The sequence below is a fragment of the Centropristis striata genome, chromosome 2 (genome assembly GCF_030273125.1).
Source record: "Centropristis striata isolate RG_2023a ecotype Rhode Island chromosome 2, C.striata_1.0, whole genome shotgun sequence".
NCBI classification, from domain to species: domain Eukaryota; kingdom Metazoa; phylum Chordata; class Actinopteri; order Perciformes; family Serranidae; genus Centropristis; species Centropristis striata.
In genome coordinates, this window is record NC_081518.1 from 11669214 (window position 1) to 11682443 (window position 13230).

Below are 13230 nucleotides of genomic sequence, written 5' to 3' on the forward strand. Positions count from 1 at the left end.
GTGATTGAAAGGGGAATCCCATGCACTGGCATGTCCAAAAGGTGGCAGTGTTGAGTTTTATAATGCTGCGCAGTGGCATGACAAATCTCTTCAATCCACCTTTCCTATTTTTGGTCAATTGTCTCTGAAGTTACCATTCATCGTCGTCCTTATGGTACTTGTGATTTATGTAGTTATTTATGCTTTAAAATAACTGAAATATTAGATGTTTCCATTAATAAGTTCAGTTGAGTTTTCTAGGAAAGACAAACAAATGTAATGTGCTGAATTAAAAACAACAAAAATAAAGTTAATTCATATACAAAGATAAAAATATAAAAAATTATATAAATAAAATAGAATGCAGAAGGAAAAGGTGAAATGCTCTCTAATCAATGAAAGTGAACAGACATTCACTTTCGATGATACGCTGTGGATTTGGGGGAAAAATCCCCCCAAAAATAAATAAATGAATAAATAAAAAAATCTATCTATCTATCTATCTATCTGTCTATCTGTCTATCTATCTGTCTATCTGTCTATCTATCTATCTATCTATCTATCTTCTCTTTAATTTCTGCATCAGGGCTCTTATGTTAATGACTTTACAGCATACAAATCTCACTGAACTTCACTGATTTTCATCGAGCATGAATTGTTGCTCCATATAAAAGAAGCGGTTAAAATGACGGTAATAGTGGTGAAAAAGTGAAGAGTAGTGTCCCAGCTGACAGTCAGCTGACAGCCTTTGACAGTTGCTAAAAGTTTTGTTTCTCTAGGCTACTAATATGTTAATTAGCTCTCGGAGTGTGCGACCCTATTGGCTCTTCGTCCGAGTCAATTTCCTTTTCCAGCCTGACGTCAGGCAGCTATGTTCTTAAACTCATCTGCTGTGTGATCCCTCTAAAAAATCGCCCCAGCAGTCAGCGCTTTGTAACGTGCGAGGCTGCATTCACTCCCCTACCTTCGGCTCGTGCTCCCTCTCCGCTTGCGGAATGTATTAATGAAGAAACCCGTAAAGTGTTAAATGTTTGAAATACAAAACCGCCGAATTGCACATGCTGAAAAAGGACTCCGCTACTCGTGCGCGCGGCACTGGTGTGTCTGTGCACTAGACTCTGCAAAGAAAAACTACTCTCACACGCCTGCAAGTCCGCGGCTGCAAAAAGGACGCTGAAAAAGCTCATTTTTCACTTTCAAGACAAACGCTTAAAAATCAAACTGGCTCACGTTCTTCCCAACCAACCCAGTTTGACAGCTGCTCTTCACCCCACTTGGAGGACTGTCAGCAGCAAGAGGATGGCATCAGAGCTGGCAATGAGCAACTCCGACCTGCCCACCAGTCCCCTGGCCATGGAATATGTTAATGACTTCGATCTGATGAAGTTTGAAGTGAAAAAGGAGCCGGTGGAGCCCGATCGCAACATCAGCCAGTGCAGTCGCCTTATCGCCGGGGGATCCTTGTCTTCCACCCCGATGAGCACGCCGTGCAGCTCGGTGCCCCCTTCCCCAAGCTTCTCGGCGCCCAGTCCGGGCTCGGGGAGCGAGCAGAAGACACACATAGAGGATTTCTACTGGATGTCCGGTTATCAACAGCAGTTGAATCCAGAGGCGCTGGGCTTCAGCCCCGAAGACGCAGTCGAGGCGCTGATCAACAGCAGTCACCAGCTCCAGTCGTTTGATGGCTACGCCAGGGGCCAGCAGTTTGCTGGCGCAGCCGGAGCAGCAGGCACCATGGCCGGGGAAGAGATGGGCTCCGCCGCGGCAGTGGTGTCGGCAGTCATCGCTGCGGCAGCCGCTCAGAACGGAGGGCAGCACCACCACCACCACCATCACCACCACAGCAACGGCCACCACCAAGCAGCTGGCGGCCAGTCCAACGGCACTTCTGGGACAATTCACCCACACATGCGCTTGGACGACCGGTTTTCGGACGACCAGCTGGTCACCATGTCAGTGCGGGAGCTCAACCGGCAGCTACGGGGGGTCAGCAAGGAAGAAGTGATCAGATTGAAACAGAAGAGGAGGACCCTAAAGAACAGAGGCTACGCTCAGTCCTGCCGGTTCAAGCGGGTCCAGCAGCGGCACGTCCTGGAGGGAGAGAAGACGCAACTCATCCAGCAGGTCGATCACCTAAAGGCGGAGATCTCCAGGCTGGTCCGGGAGAGGGACGCGTACAAAGAAAAGTATGAGAAGCTCATCAGCAACGGCTTCAGAGAAAATGGATCCAGCAGTGACAACAACCCCTCATCCCCGGAGTTTTTCATGTGAGTCTCGACATTATCGTGAAAAAAGAAAAGAATATAAGATGGGTAACTCACCCCGCTTACAAAAGTTGTCATTATGAAACTTTTTTTTTCATTTGGCGCAAAAAGCCTACTAGACCAAGAACTAATTTGTCAACTTTTTTTATTTTTAATTTTATACATTTTTTGAAAACGTCTGCGACTGTTTTTAGATTTGGAGATCTTTGTCATCTTTTAATTTTGGAAAAGGCATATTCACAAAACTTTCATCTATAATACTCAGTATATTACGCATAGCCTGTTTGTCGAGATTTTTTTCATCGTTGTTCATTAGATTTGCAGTGTTTGAGTAAAATATGATTTTTTAAAGTTGATCCAACTTTACGCTGCAGTATACAAAGTGTGCATGTGAGCACTGAATATACTCCCCTGAAGTTCATCAACTTGGCCTTTTTCATCATTTTACTTTGAATTCAGTGTACAGATTCCTGTCAAAAGTGCATCCATCGACAATATGTTTTTTTTTTTTTTTTTTTTTTACTTTTTTTGTCTGCCAAACTTGGAGGATTGCGAGCCTGCCGTTTGACGCCACCTCATCTCATGCATTTGCTTGCTTGTGTGTTAAGCAAAACAAAAAGACTATATTCATTACAAACTATTCATTGTTTTTAAAAGAGATGTCTTATTGAACTTCCCTGCATGCTGGACATGTATGGTTTTTTCTTTCTGTGCTTGAAGATGTCCTACTTGTCGGATGACTCCAGCATGGCATTCATACTTCATTTATGGCCTCCTCACTTTTTTGGGACAGCAACAAAAAAGTGACAGGACTTCCCACCCACCCCCCTCCTATACAAGTGCATTTCAGCTGTGTTGGAGTGCACCACCAGCGGCTGTCATTAGGCTGCAGTGAATGCGTATATATATGCATTCCTGCTGGAAGGTGATCGGCGGGATCCTGGTGAGAAGGGGTGGGGGGAGAAAAGACTTTCCTGGAAGTTTAGTCTCCTGCTTAAAGCCTATATTGTTATTTAAAGATATTCCACTCTGCATTTGAATCATTTTTAATTTAAGTTTTATAAGTTGTAAAAGCCACAGGTTGAAGCATATAGATTAATTAATAAGGAGATTGCTGCACAAAAGTATTTGAACAATGGGTTTAGAGAAATTGGCTCGGCTCCAGTTGATACAATGAGCAGTATTGTGCAGTGCATTAACAGCGCTTTTGCAGCATGTGCTTCAAACACAAGTGTGAGAGCTCTATTGGTCACCGCCACACATTTCATTATTATATTTCAAAAAGTATTGCTGCAGAAGTCAGAGTAAACCGCCATGCTTTTTTATTGAAAATGTGGACTGAAATGCACTATAAATTCATCATGTCATCATGTGGAAGTTAATGAAAAAAGTTCGCTTGCCATTCTGTTACGACTCCATCGTAACAATTTTGATACTTTTATTATCAGTTCAGGAGAGACTGTTGTTTTGTCTTAAACGAACTCAATATTTGCAAAGCAATAACAATTATTATAATCAATAATGTCTGGACATTGTTTAGATCGTCAGGGATTGACACCCTGCATGTACAAAATGAGGGAGAACCATTCGCCAAGAAATATGTTAATTAATCTTTCATCTTATATATATAGTATATATATATTTTGCTGTGCAAAATTATTTCACTCACTAACCATATGTGATGTTCATATGTGCTCGTTTTTTTCATTTCATACAATTAAATGATATGCAATAAAGGTATGTAATTGTCTTCAATAAGTTTCTCACTTTTCTTTTCACGTGTCCTGAGACGTTTTGCTTTTGTGTTTGAAACAGAATGAAAGTAGAATTAAAACGTGATGGAGATTACTGCATTACATATTAATAACACTGTTAAGATTTGCTGCTGTCGCCCTTTTCAATGTGCTTTTCTCCAACGCTAATTTAAATTACGGGCCACTCTGAATGAATCAGAAACATCATTTTTAGTTAATTATACATTTATTCAAATTGATTTAAAAAAGGAAAGCAATTGGTGTCGAGAAACTTTTGACCCGAGTGCTGCATTGAACAGCTCCGGTGTGACAGATAAGATGATTAGAAACAAAGATTAAGACACATAGTGGCCTGCATTTCACTCTACTTTTGTTTTGGCACGCAATTGTCTGATAGAGATGACATTTTTTCTCTCTCTTCAAAATCCCCAAATTAACTGTAAATAAAAACAATTAAAAAATATTTTTTACAATATAATGAGCCCAAAAACGCAGGCTGAAATCTCATTTGTTGCCATTTTTGTTTTTAACTCTATTTCCATTCTAAATCATCTTTATAATTAAATTATTATGTATAAGGATATATTATCTTATTTAAAATATTTTGGTCCATGAATGACATCCTCATCTGTGATTATGGAAGCCCAATATGGTTGTTTTATCATATAATTACATTATGTTAATTTTATTACAGACTGTGACCTGTGGTTAGTGTGTGTGTGTGTGTGTGTGTGTGTGAGAGAGAGAGAGAGAGATAGAGATAGAGATAGAGACAGAGAGAGAGAGAGAGAGAGAGAGTTGCTCTCTTTCACTCTATGTGTGTGTTTCTGTGTGTGGGTGTATGCATCATGTCTGAACTTAAAAGGTGTGAATGTGACTGTGTGTTTCTTAAAGGACAGTGTGTGAGGATGACTTTCTTGTGGCGCTCCATGTTCTGTATTTGCAACTACCATCATTTGCTGTTCTGATCTGTGTGTGTGTGTGTGTGTGTGTGTGTGTGTAAAGTGCCCGCTGTCTGTGTTTTTCGGACACTGTGTGCTCACTGTCATTAGCCTGTCATCGTTTGGCTTTCCCCAATTTCACCCCGCTTTATCCTGTTTGTCAGTGGGCCTGGAGCAGACATGCTCTGGAACAGGGGGGTTGCAGGGAGGGCACAGCCATGTCAGGCATGTGAGGGGGCGCTGGAGAAGGTGCCAATGTAAGTCAGCCGCTGCGGTGGGCAGAGAGAGGCTCAGCGCTGCTGCTGCTGCACCCACCGTGTGTTACAGTTTAGACACTGGTGCTCCAAGTGAAAAGGCCACTTTTTCTGAAACACAAGAGGAAAAGTTCTTTTGTAAGTTCTGGGACAAGGAATAGCCTTGTGGGCATCTTGTTTCACTGTTCCAGAACAATTTGTTTGTTGAAACAGGAAGACCCACGTGCCAAAATCCACTTTGAAGAAACACTAAGGTTTCTGAGGACAGCCTCGGCCTGGATTTGTCAGCTTTTTGCAACTTAGCCACAGTGTGTGAGTGTGCACAGCTACGGGTAAGGGATACACACAAAGGGCACCTTTCACAAAAATTAACCACACTGCCAGTGTGCTAAACCACTGAGTGATCAACTTTGCACTTATACATTTCATTCTTGTTATATTTACAAAAGCCATCTACTGCACCATCTGCCAGGGATGATGTGCTGCACAGCTTGTAAAAAAAAAAAAAGAATAGACAAAAGCCAGTTTTAACCCAACACTTGTATCCCACTCTGTTGTGTGTGATTTCCTCTGAGGTGCGTGTTGCTGCTGTGGTGGCTGATTTGCCCAGAGTGAGGGGAGAGACTGAGACAATAGTCGGGCTTGGGCTGAATTAAATGATTTTGCTGATGATTAATAGTGGTGTGGGCCACTGGCTCCTGCGATGTAGAGATGATAAATCGTGAGTGCAGCTCCGTGCAGCTGTGCCAGTGTTGGGTCTTAGCATGCACACACCATGCAATTTACAGCCAAGCCGTTCTCCTTCTTCCTCAATTTATCTAATTACATCTATTTGATCAAAGCAGCAGTGCTGCTATATTTTGATATTTCATATTAACCACAAAAATGTATTGACTGACTTCAGGGAGGATAATTGTTTGCCTTTAAAGAACATGTCTCGGTACTTGCCATTTCAAAAAGGGAATTTTTTTCTTCTTTATTTAGGATTTCGGCTTTGCTTCTCTAAAGGCTGTGCATTTGTGTGGTGGGGTTTTTGATGTGTTCAGAGTGGCATGTAAAAAATGAAAATTTGGTTTCTGTTTAAGGCAGCTCCGTTAGACTCTTTAGCTTGTTTATTTTGATTGTTTCCTTATTGGGATAGACCAGTAAGACCTCTAATGTCCATGCAGTAGAACTGAAAACACACTCAGCAGCCTACACGCACCCGCACAAACACAAATACACAGACAAACAATAAATGGCCCTGCATATATTTGCCCCAGCCTTTTGTTTCACAGCATGATGTTCCTTCTTTGTATTCTGGCATTTATAAGATTCAAATACTTCGGTCTACAAGCTAAATGACATTTGCGTGAAGACAGATCTGATTTGCAAAAGATGTTTCCCGTTATATCTGTGGCACCAGTGTGCAATGGTTATGTAAGTGATAAATCTATCGATTTTCCAATGATGCACTCATATGGAACGTTGGTGCGATGCGGGCTGACAGCAGAAGATGCAGCACAATGTTCAGTCAAGTAGCAGTACGCCAGTTGACAGACCCAAAAATAAGAGCTGGTTGTGGGTCGGAATTTTTCCAGGCTTTAGATGGAGCCAGAGGAAGGGGCCAGAGAGGATCTGTTGTGTTGCTGTTTGTGTGTGATTTTGCATCTCTTAACTCACGCTGGGCCCCGTGTGCCGGGTCGATTAGTGGGTCCTGTGTGGACAATGTGTGTGCTCGTACGTGTGAGTGTGTGTCTGTGAATGTGTCTCTTGTCGTCTTTTGGAGAAGAGGATGAGCAGAGGTCAAAAGTTACAGCGCACAAGGCTGCTCTCAAAGTCATTAGAGTAATCCCTGCCCTGGGGAGCTCAAGCTCATTTCCTCTGCCCAGAACCCACTGAATAAGATGTACATGCACATCCGACATGCTACAGTACACAGTAAATTCAAGACTACTCACTGACTTTTTTTAAATAACCCATTTCCTGTATTTCGCCACTGTCTTCGAAAGTTACACTCTTGCAGCACACTTTTCTTTTTTTCTTTCTCTTTTTTTTATTGCTGTGTGTTTCTGAGAATTGGAACAAAATCTAATTACTTTTACACAAACCAACTTTTCATAAAAGTGTTCTTTGTTTATTTTGTGTGTTAAAACTATGTAATTAGGTAATGTGTTAAAATAACTTAGCTCCTGGTTGATGACTCATATACGGTAGGTTTAAATACACAAAAGGTGTTTATGTACTTACATGTATGCGGCACAAGTGTTACCTAAAAATATGCAGAACAGGGCAGACATAGCGCTTGGCTGAAGCCTGGCAGGTTTAGTTTCCTGCTGCTACACAGTTTTCTTTTTTCATCCCATGCAGCCGAACAGAAAAAGCCACTGAGTCACTGTCGAGTGGAAATAGGGATGATAAAAGTAAGGCAGCCTTTGTAGTGGTTTAACTAATCACAGTAGTATAATGAGCATTGTCCGGTAGTGTTTGTGGTAGTTGAGATGATCACCGACAGCAGATCATTTTATTCTCACACCCACATCATTCAAACATTGCATTGTGGGTGTTGCAATGACACAACAAAACAACCAGTGGTACAAAACTCATTGTTCCTCCTATTTATATCCTGTCACTCAGACTGGGCGTGCTACAAAGGCAATCTCAGTGTCTGTCTTGAGCTTACACTTAAGTTAAAATAAAGTGTTGTTTTGGAAGAAAATATTTATAAATCCTTTCTCTCGTAATGCAGTAATTCGAAAGAAAGAAAAAAAACATTTTTCTTTTATTAATTTTTTCATCCCATTTTTTTCATTTCCTTGTTTTTCAACTTGAAAAAAAAGTTGGCAAAGTAAAAATCTAACATGATGTCATTTGAAACATCTGAAAATATTTAAGTTCAGATCCTGTTCAGTACAACTTTGTGACAGTCAGGGCAGTGTGTATTTCTGATCAAAATTTAACTTTTACATGACATTTACTTTCTTTCTTATTTCAATTTTATCCCTTAAATGGTTGCCTGGGTGGAAGCCTTTCCAAACATACATACACATGTCATATTCTTACATATGCTGCAGTCCATCACAAGGCCACATTGTCTTTTTGAAAAATTGAAAATATTGAAATCATCATACACTTGAAATTTAGTGTGTTTTTCATGAAGTTAGAATTTCTTAAAACTATTTTTTTTAGACAGCAGTGCAGGTAGAGGACATACTGGATGTGCAGGTAGTTACCAGTAACAGTAGTCAGGTGTCTCAGCAGAACCAGGTGGCAGACACATCTGCAAATGTGACCAGATAGAAAAAAGAGCCAAAAAAAACCTCCTCTTACTTTACAGTGCATATGAGAGGTAGAGTACAGAAAGACTCACTCCCTCAGAATTAAACAGACATCAGGGATCAATTAAGCTGCTTATTTGATCAGAGTACACTTTGCTCTTTCTATACATTTCTTTCTTTCTTTGTGGCAGAAAGTCTCAGTGTGCTTCAAATAGACATTAAGCGGATACGTGCGGTGTCATTAGAGAGTTGTCCTTGAAAGACTGGCTGCAGGTTATGTTGGTAATGAGGTGGTCGGGACTTGCTGGGGTAATTTTATATGTCTGTAAATGGACCCAAACCAAGAGCCTGTGACTTAAATAAATGCAGCACCATCTCTCAGTAGTCCCTTTGCACATAAGGTGACAGCATTAAAAAAAAAAGAAAAAAAGTAAGAGGAAATATATTCTTCACATTTCAAATTTCTTTAAATAAATCACATATATGACCAAATCAGAATTTAAATTCATAAAGGTAACTGGTAATTATTACAGAGGAGGACAATGATCACTTTTCAGCTTATTGTTTTTACATGCAGAGTATTCTTGATTCAGCTTTGTAATATTTTTGTGCAGACACCTATTTGCCTTTTTACCCAACATAAGTTATATCCTTTTCAGCACATTTCTGATCTGTCAGTCTAATGAAAGCTCACACTTTATGATTTAGATACAATGTTCTGCAGTACTAATATCACCATGCTTTGCTTTTTTCCCTGCACATTCTCTGCACTCCATCGAACTGAGTTATGTGGCATTTATTTGAAAATCCAATGATTTAAAATTTCCTTCACTGCAGTCTATGGGCAAAGTATTTCCACAACTGTCATTTTCCAAAGACTTTTAAAGGGACTTTGCTTGGCATCGATGCACAGAAAGCTAAGCGCTAAGCTAATGTTTTTACTTGTGTAGCAACATTTATAGGAAATGTGAATAAGTGTATTTGGACCTGCCTGTAGCAATGTGCTTACTTGTGTGTGGTTTGAGGGAGCTGCTTATGAAAGCGTCCATCATGAGGTAGTATAGGGGAGTCAGACATTAATATCCTCCACTTTTTATTTGTCTGCATGATAAATTCCCTGCCTTTCAGAACAATTAATTATGTAATTTAATGAAAGTAAAGGCCTTGGCATGGAACTCTTTTGCCTTTTCTGTGCGACGGCATACTGTATGCTTAGATATTTTAGTTTTGTCTCTTGTGGTTACAGTGTTTTGATGCATGGGTACTGCCTGTAGAATCTATTTGCATGCAAATTTTTACATTTCCCTCCGCATCAAACGCTTACTATGATACATGTACTGTGTTTCACCAGACAGACAAGGTGAGAGTGAATCTCACTCGGAACGGATCTACTTGTTTCGCTGTGATTGTTTGTGCATGTCTGTGTCTGTGTGTGTGTGTGTGTGTGTGTGTGTGTGTGTGTGCGTGTGTGTGTCTGACAGGGTGGCAGAGAGCAACACACACAGTAGAAGAAACTGAGGAGGTAGAGAAAAAGAAAGGATGTAATAATAATTCATGCATTCTTATATGTCTGTCCATTTTTTTATATACTCCTATAGGTCATCGAGAAAATTCCTCCATCTGTGATTTCAAGCCCCAACCCTCCGTGCCCTTGGCTCTCTGAGGTAAAAACACTTTTTGCTTGATCTCTGTAAGCTTTTTCTGTTTTTCTTTTCAACTTCACAACAGTGAGTGAAGTCCAATTTGTAAAACAGTCTTTAAAAAAAACCCACAACTCTACAAATGATATCAAACATAATTATAATATACAGAATTATTACTGGTCGTGTTGTTTCCTATTATACACCTACACAATGAAGTCCATATTAATAATTCATTAATATTAGACTCTCATTAAATAGAGAGAGGATACAGTCACCACATATAATGCTGAGTGTTTTAAAGCATATTGCACATGTCTGTAAGGCTTCCATAATGGATACATAATGCACCATAGTTTGTGAATTCCTATTCATATGCAAAAGAGCACACACCTTCTTTATATTGCCAATATCTCCATCACATCTCTCTCCATAACTTTACTGAGCTCTGTATGCGCCTTATTTAAATCCACACACACACACACACACACACACACACACACACACAACACAGATATGACTATTTCCAGTCACTGTGGATCAACAGCACAACCGGCACATTACAGCCACTCATTCAAATGTAAATCACATGTTCAGATTGTGTGTGTGAAAAAAGCAGAGAGTGTCGGACAGCAGGAGAGAGGCAGAGTGAAGAATAAGCTTCTAGTCCTGAAATCAATTCACAGAGACAGAGAGGAAACTGGGCAAATGTATATTGCAAACCCAATTGTTCCTGTAATGGCTTCACTGATTCGTCCGTAGTAAACGCCGTGATGTGCTTGGTCATGACACATAAGGATGAGAGAAGGTTTGAGCTTGAATTCATGACTTTGCACCTCGGCGGAGTAGAATGTACGAATATGCACATGGGTGTGTTTGCGTACAGGTACTTGTATCCAGTTATTTACTTGATTGTGTCTAAGTGGGGCGTGGGATCAGTAGCTGGCCTTTCTCCAGCTCCACTTAACTTCAGGAGGGGAAGCAGGACAAAAGCCATCAGGGAAGACAAGGACAAATCATCTTTAGATGAAGTGTTTTAAGTGCTCTGATTCTCCTCCCACGTCATCACTGTGAATTAGGTGCCCTCTGCTCACTGCTAAGGGGTGTAGAATATAAACAATGCCAAGGGAACGGATGTTAAACGAATGAAAGTGGAAAACCATGAGGGTGTCTATCTTAGTCAGCCTCGTAAATCTCAGTTCCCTCGCTGCGCCTCTGCGCTATACTGATGTGCGCTCTGACAACCTGCCAGCCGAGTTTAGAGGGGCTGCGTGCCGTGTGGTCTGGTCGATCCTGTTCTTAGCAGTTTCAACCAAGGCAGACGTTGCAGGCAGAGCCATGTCTTTGTTTTATGCAAATCCATGCATATGAGGAGGGGGGGGGGAGGGCGATGAGCAGTCTGGCCACGTAGCTCCAGGAGGACAGGCTGAGTGATGGAGACGGAGAGCCAGGTCTCCGTGTCCTTGCCTGGGGAAAGAGTGTCCTGACTCCGGCCTGGACTGCCGAGACACCACCAGGACACCGTGTCACTGCGCCTCTATCCCACCAATGCAAGAGGAAAATAATTTTCCAGAATGTATTTGCACTGTGAGATGTTGCGATGGAAAGGAGATAAAGAGAGGTTAACGTTGGTGTGAGGCTGCCAGTGTGTCTCACCTGCGACTGGTGTGTGTGTGTGTGTGTGTGTGTGTGTGTGTGTGTGGTGAAGGCAGGCACACCTCAGGGGTTTGCCATGTGAAGAGACACTGGAGTTCAGAGCCCAGCAGGGAGTTGAAGGACCCAGAATATGCTGACAAAGATAAAACACCAGGTGTGTGTATCTGCACAGTAAGTGTGTGAAAGAGGCTGTGAGAAACAGAGCTGAGTGTAAATATAGATTGGAGAAGCAGGCTTGTGTGTGTGTGTGTGTGTTTGTGTGTGTGATCACATACTGTAAGCATACTGTAACAGGTAGGCAAGGCCACCAACCATGTGGCCGGTGTATGTCAGGGTGGTTTAGGTGATACTTGCAGAAACATCTAGTCACAACTGTCCACTGTCCCATGTCTCCTGCTTTCTTATATCAGCATAGTGCATCAGTGCAGCAAATTACATCCCGCAAATGTTTTCTAAATGGTTTTGTTCCCCCATCCTCTCTCGCTCAGCTCTTGTCAGAGCCGCGTGCTAACGCTAACACTTGGTCGGAGGCTCTTCTATCGCAGAGAGCTCTATTTCTGGGTGCCAGGATGTTGGTCTCAGTCATCGAGGGCAGATGAAATCGATCCAGATTGACCTGTCATGTGGAGGAGAAAATGAATGAGATAGAGGAGGGGTGCAGAGGCCATGGAGAGAAGGGGGAGGGGGGCAGCGCAGAAGTAAAAACAACCTCCTGCTCCATATGGGTCAAAAGTCGAGAGTTGATTTATTCAAGCCTGGGTGTCTCCCCCCTCTCCTCCTCTCTGCTCCACCTGCCTCTCAGAAAGGAGTGGGAAACTGGAGACTGCTCAGGAGGAGGTGACTATATTTAGCCTTGGTGACCAAAGACACTGTGGTGTAACTTTAAAGTTAAAAATACAGATATCCATGTACAGTGTGATGGGCATGGTAAGCGTCACAACATGGCACCAAGCACAAGTTTCTAAGCTTGAAATGATTCGAAGAAAGACTGCCAAGCAGCTTGTAGCTGCAGTCTGTGCTTACTGGTAGCCACATTCATTAGAGTTATCATTATCATTAGAAATGATTAAATTCAAATGTGCGAACATGAACGTAAAACCTAAACAGTGAACTCACATTTTACTCCTGATAGTGAGAATGATGCCTTCCGAGCAAAGAAAGAAAGAAGGGGAGACAGGGGAAGATTTATGTCTGCGTTTGTATGTGAAGTGGTACTAGATTTAGCCCAGTGTGTTTGGGCAGAGCTCCACTTTGCTAATTATTTTCCCGTGGCAGAGTTCTCAGCATGGCGCTCCTTTCTCGCTCTGAGAAGAGAGGCTCAGCGGTAAGTGCTTAGTCAGCCCTGCTCTGGGTGTGAGATACTGTTGGGTCTCTGGTGGACTGTCGGGGAGGCGGAGCTGCATGGGACCGAGCCATCGCAAGGGCGAAGGCTTTGAGGAGAGGGCAGGCCCATCATCACCCATCACTGAAAGGAAGGGGAGTAAA

General features: G+C 42.0%; 1 protein-coding gene across 1 annotated transcript in view; it reads left to right on the forward strand.

Annotated features, from left to right (window-relative positions):
* Positions 1-940: 940 nt before the first annotated feature.
* The window catches only part of mafa (MAF bZIP transcription factor a), a 73310-nt gene continuing 61020 nt past the window's right edge, over positions 941-13230 (forward strand). The window contains exons 1-2 of the mRNA XM_059354676.1: positions 941-2246; positions 10048-10113. Coding sequence (XP_059210659.1) covers positions 1279-2246; positions 10048-10075 — 996 coding nt within the window. The 5' untranslated portion in view covers positions 941-1278 and the 3' untranslated portion in view covers positions 10076-10113. The remainder of the gene's footprint in view (positions 2247-10047; positions 10114-13230) is intronic.